The sequence below is a fragment of the Neomonachus schauinslandi genome, chromosome 4 (genome assembly GCF_002201575.2).
Source record: "Neomonachus schauinslandi chromosome 4, ASM220157v2, whole genome shotgun sequence".
Classification (NCBI taxonomy): domain Eukaryota; kingdom Metazoa; phylum Chordata; class Mammalia; order Carnivora; family Phocidae; genus Neomonachus; species Neomonachus schauinslandi.
Window position 1 is genome coordinate 26,127,580 of NC_058406.1, and position 5,882 is coordinate 26,133,461.

At 55.9% G+C, this 5,882-nt stretch overlaps 1 protein-coding gene across 3 annotated transcripts in view; it reads left to right on the forward strand.

Annotated features, from left to right (window-relative positions):
- GJB3 (gap junction protein beta 3) overlaps positions 1-5,498 on the forward strand; it is a 24,367-nt gene extending 18,869 nt beyond the window's left edge. The window contains exons 1-2 of one of the 3 annotated variants that reach the window (XM_021684199.1): positions 46-381; positions 3,881-5,498. In XM_021684199.1, coding sequence (XP_021539874.1) covers positions 3,935-4,747 — 813 coding nt within the window. In that variant the 5' untranslated portion in view covers positions 46-381; positions 3,881-3,934 and the 3' untranslated portion in view covers positions 4,748-5,498. Of the gene's footprint in view, positions 1-45; positions 382-3,880 lie in introns of those variants that run through there. The other 2 variants (XM_021684198.1, XM_021684197.1) reach the window with 2 other exon arrangements.
- Positions 5,499-5,882: the final 384 nt, after the last annotated feature.

Below are 5,882 nucleotides of genomic sequence, written 5' to 3' on the forward strand. Positions count from 1 at the left end.
CGGGGACAGTGACGGGCAGGGCGCGGGCTCGGTAGCAGTGGGAACGCGTGTGGGCGAGTCAGGATTGCAGGCCGTCCCGCGCCACGGCACTTCACAGTTTAGAGTGCCTCCCGCCCCTGATCTCATTGGAGCAGTGGCCACAGCCCTGCCCATGGCCACCGATGCCCCCATTTCCCACATGAAGAAACCGAGGCTCGGAGCAGCGACGGGGCCCTCGGAAGGCCGCCCCGGCAGCGGGTGGCGGCGACACTAGACGCGGACCCCCCAGCGGCCCGGTGGGCTCCCAGGTTCCTCCCCGACCTTCCCCTCTCCGCGCCTCCCCGGGCTGCGCCCGCCTCCCCGCCGCCGCCGCCGCGCGGGGCTCCCGGACGCAGGCTCGGGGTGAGTGCTGGGCGGGGGCCTCGGGACCCGAGCGCTCCCGGGCGACCCCGGGCGGGGTTGGGGGGGGTGCAGGGGTCTCCCCCAGCACCCCCACTGCCTTCTCGCCGCTCGATTCTGGGCGGGGTGGGGGCTCCAGGGGCTGGAAGGCTCCGGGACACCCTCCCCTCCCACGTCCGCAAGCTCGCAAGCTGCCGGGGATGGAGGGGAAACTGGGGAAGGGGTGCGGCGGGTGGAGGAGGAAGGTAAGTTGAGGGGGGTGGTCGCGGCGGGGTCATTCTGGAGTGTGGCGGCAGCTCGGCGAGAATTGGTCCCGGGGCTAGGAAAAAGCGGATGGCTGGGTGGTGGTGTTGGGGGCCCGCTGGGGGTGATCAGACTGGTTCTGGGCTTGGAGGGAAATTCATTGCAGGTGAGTCGAGTCCCTGGGGTGTGTCAGGCGGGACTGGACAGACAGGACCGGAAGGTGGAAAGTGAGGACCCAGAAGGGGGCTGTGCCCCGATGGGTGTCCGATGACAGGGCCCCTCTTCTCTGAGGGCTGGCAGACAGGGCTCCAACCACCACTTCAGTTTTTTTGAACTCCCACCAGGTGAGCGGTGGCTGGGGAGGAAATGGTCTTACGATTTTTTTTTTTTTAATTATTTTCTTTCTTTTTTTTTTTTTTTAAGATTTTATTTATTTATTTGACAGAGAGAGAGACAGCGAGAGAGGGAACACAAGCAGGGGGAGTGGGAGAGGGAGAAGCAGGCTCCCCGCAGAGTGGGGAGCCCTATGTGGGATTCGATCCCAGGACCCTGGGATCGTGACCTGAGCCGAAGGCAGTCGCCTAACCGACTGAGCCACCCAGGCACCCGGTCTTATGATTCTTAAAACAGCTCAAGAGAGTAGGAATTCCTTCCTTTCAGAGATAAGGAATGGAGGTTAAAACTATCAAGGGATTCTTGGAAGTCACCAGGCTAGTAAGTGGCAGAGCTGAGGCTAGAATCCTGCCATGCCTCCGAGCTCAATGCACATTCCACTGCCCCTCCCCAAAGGCCAGGTCTCAGAGGGGCAAGTGGGGGAGAAGAGGAGGGTCTCCTGGGATGAGGTCTTCTTCAGTCACACCGTCCTGTTGGAGATTCCCAGAGAAGAGGCATCAGGAGAGCTGAGGTGTTGAGGAGCAACTATGCCTTCTCCTTCGGGGGGGGGGGGGGGATTCCTTCCGGCAAGCTATCTTGTCCACATCGTTCCTGTCTACACCTCACAGCCCTTCCCTCCAAGCTGCCTCTCTGAGAAGTCAGCATGCATTTGTTTATTCACCCAGCCTTTATTGAGTATCTCCAATGTGCCAAGCACTAGGCATTAAATATAAAGCAATAAGCAAGACAGTGCTGACATTCTAGTAAGGGAGACAGATGATAAATAAGAACAACAACAAAAAAATAACAAGTATTTTACTTTCAAATGGTGATTAAATTCAAGGAAGAAAATAAAGGGGACAGGAGTGGAGTGACCTGGAGGGCAGGGGCTCCTAGATCTGGAGTAATCTGTGGAGGCCACTAAGATGATGTTTGAGCAGAGACCTCAGTGATGAGAAAGACCCAGCCATACAGGGTTCTGGAGAAAGAGCATTCCAGGCAGCAGGAATAATTGCAGGACCCCCAAATCTCCCAGTGTGGCCAGAGCAGAGAGAATCGGGGTGAGAAAATAAGAGAGGAGGGCAAGGATGTAGAATCTGGGGTTTAATTCTAAGTGTAACGTGAAGCTAGTAGAAAGTTTTAAACAAATGAGTGACATGATCCAATTTCATGGACTCTAAGGGCCCAGGACCGGATGATGAAAGGCCAGTGAGGAGGCTGTGGTAATAATACCAGCAAGAGTGATGGGGGCTTGAAGGAGGGTGGTAGCAGTGGAGGGGTGAGAAGCAGTCATGCAGGGTTTGGACCCACAGGCATTATGCTTGCTCAGAGTCACAAACCCAGCTCCAAGAGCGCCCACATGTGCACACAGGCCCACACATGCACGTGGGGAGACTCGTGTTCCCACACCCATGGCAGCACCCAGACACTAGATATACTCATGCAGACCCACCCGTCCACACCCTCTGAGTCATTCCAGCACTGGGAGAAAAATGTGTGATTCGGGGGCCTGAATACAGTATGTCTCTCTACCACAAAGCACTGGCATCCGGCATGCCTGGGGGAGCTGGGGCTCCCCCCAGCTCTGGCACAGGGAGGGAAGGTTGTCTCTAGAGTTTCCCTGGATCTGGTGTGCCAGGAGCCAGACCATTATTACAGCCCCCATTCACCCCCAACCTGAGCTGGTCTCCCAACTCCACCACCTACTCACTGTGAGACCTTGGGGAGGTTATTTCTTCTCTCCAAGCCTGTTTCCTCTCCGTAGAATGGGGCTTATCGGGGAGGAAGAATTTCCTTCGCCCTCCAAACTCCTTCTAGCTGGACTAAGAATGAAATTGACATGAGACAAATTAACAGGAGTTTAATTTCATATGTACGGGGAATCCACACAGATAGGAAATTCCAAAGACAGGCAAAATGAGGTATATATGTCATCCTGAACTAAAGAGAAGGGAATAGGGGTCAGGGACTTCAAAGGGAAGGAATACAATTCACAGAAGATGAAAACGAATAAATATTTGGGAAACAAATGTTTGCCAGGCCACTCAGAAACCATGGGATGTAGAGGACTTTGATCAAACAAGCCTTGCTAGGTTCCCCCCTGTCTACCATACCTAGTTCATATAAAAATGTAGTTATCTGTGGTGATAGCTCTCTTCCTGGAGCCGGTCCTCTATATGAATTCTTTTAGGCAGTTGAAAGAGAGGTAAAGAGCTTTTCCTGAATCTGCTGGGTTTTGATTGCTTTTAAGTCAAAGCAATCTTCATGCCAAAGTGGCCTATTTTGGGGTGGCCTGCCCTTGGCCCCTACAGGCCCATAACCCCACCCTCACAAGACAGTAGCAAGGCATGGATGAAGTAAGTTGCAAGACTCTGGCCTGGGACAGGCATCCAGCAGAGAAGGGGAGAGGAGGTGGTGGAGAGCACGGCCCTGGCGCCAACAGCCCGACCTAGAATCCAACTGTAGTTTTAAATGAGTGACTTGCCCTCTCGAGATTTCACAATGAGTGGCCAGCATTTATTGAGCACTTACTCTGTGCTAAGTGCTTTACAACTGTTCTCTTCATCTATGAATGAGGAGCATAATAGTATCTACCTCGTGGGGTCATTATAAGGACTAAAGGGGACAATGTTGCACCAAACGTTTAGCTTGGTGGCTGGCTCCCAGTAAATGCTGCATAAATGGCCATTGTTTATCAGCAACCCTTCCTTCCCGCATACAAGCTCTGTGGTTACTTAACCTCTCTATGCCGCGCTCGAGCAGAGTAACAGTCCTGATCTCGAAGGGTCATTGGATGATCACATGAATCCATCCGCGTAAAGAACTCAGAACAGCACTTGGCACATAGGCAATGCTCAACAAATGTCACCTGGTCATGAACATACAGCTTTTCCTTTTATTCTGTCAGGCGGGCACGCCCCCGGCACCCCCGCCGGGCACCATGGACTGGAAGACGCTCCAGGCCCTCCTGAGCGGCGTGAACAAGTACTCCACGGCGTTCGGGCGCATCTGGCTGTCGGTGGTGTTTGTCTTCCGCGTGCTGGTGTACGTGGTGGCCGCAGAGCGCGTGTGGGGGGACGAGCAGAAGGACTTTGACTGCAACACCAAGCAGCCGGGCTGCACCAATGTCTGCTACGACAACTTCTTCCCCATTTCCAACATCCGCCTCTGGGCCCTGCAGCTCATCTTCGTCACGTGCCCCTCGCTGCTGGTCATCCTGCACGTGGCCTACCGCGAGGAGCGCGAGCGCCGCCACCGCCAGAAGCACGGGGACCAGTGCGCCAAGCTGTACGCCAACGCGGGCAAGAAGCATGGCGGCCTGTGGTGGACCTACTTGTTCAGCCTCATCTTCAAGCTCGTCATCGAGTTCCTCTTCCTGTACGTGCTGCACACTCTCTGGCACGGCTTTGGCATGCCGCGCCTGGTGCAGTGTGCTCACGTGGCGCCCTGCCCCAATGTCGTGGACTGCTACATCGCCCGGCCCACCGAGAAGAAGATCTTCACCTACTTCATGGTGGGGGCCTCTGCGGTCTGCATCGTGCTCACCATCTGCGAGATCTGCTACCTTATCTTCCACAGGGTCCTGCGGGACATGAACAAGAACAAGTCCCCCAAAAGCCGCAGCCTCCCATCCTCCACCAGCCGGGCCTCCACCTGCCGCTGCCACCACAAGCTGGTGGAGGCCGGGGAGCTGGGCTCCGACTCTGGTGACGACAAGAGGCACGCGTCAGCGCCCACCATGACCCCCATCTGACCACAGGCTGGGGAGCGGCCCTGGGGCTCCCACTGGGGACAGGTGGGGCAGGACTGCACTGGTGGAGGGGTCCGACAGGTGCTGGGTGCCTCCCCCTTTGAATTCCCTAATCTATCCAATTGCATTTCTGGCAGGCTTCCTGAGCACTGGGCACTGTGCTGTCTGCCTGGGTGTAAGTCTCCTACCCCAGAGCCGGCCAGCCCTGGGGGGGACAGACATTGAAACAAGCAAATTAGCTACTGCATGCAAGGGGACACTGAGGGGGCTTCTACCTAACCCAAGAGGGGGTGCTCAGGCAAGGCTTTGCTGAGGAAGTAATGTTTGAGAGACGTGGGAAGCACTTCCCAGCAGAGACAACAGCAGGTGCAGAGGCCTGGAGGCCACAAAGAGGGAGACGCTTGCCCTGGTTGGAGGCCCCAGATCAAAGGGAATCTCCATTTCCTTGGAGACTTCTGGGGAGGGAAGGAAGTAGTCTCTAAGCAGTGGGAGGTCTGAGGCCTGAGAGTGAGCTTGTGACGAGGAGCAGGGGGAGGTGACACCAGCCCCTGCCTGAGATATGCAGGGATCCTCCCGGTCCCCACTGCCTTCAGGGGAAGCCCCCCTCTGCCCAATCCTCCTCCCCGCGGGTTCAGACAGCTTTGCTCCCATCTTCTCCCCACAAATGTGCTCAACCTGGTGCCAGCCTCCCAGACCATGCTCCCAGAGACTAGAGGTAGATATTTCTTGAAATCAATAAAGGCTGTGTTTTATACAGGTTGGCTCCGTCCTCTGTTTTCCACTCCCACCCACGAGACCCTGAGGGCAGGGAAGGTAGCCCTCAGGAGGGGAGAGAGCTATATGTCTGTGGGTGAGGCTAGGATGGGGCTGTGGCCAAGGCTGGAGCAGAAGCTGGGCTGGGGCGGGGGTTGATCCACATGGGGATGTGGGGTGGAACCTCCCAATATATATGTTGTGATTATAGGTATGGTCACAAGAGGGCGCTGTGCTCCTTCTGCAACTGAGCTTCTAGCATTTATAGTGAGACCCTGACCTGAGCACGCACAGGGTCAACTGTCCTCTCTGTGGACAAGTCACACCCCCTCCACCTTTATAACCCAATCACTGCCATCAACAACCCACATCCCCACCCTGTGTA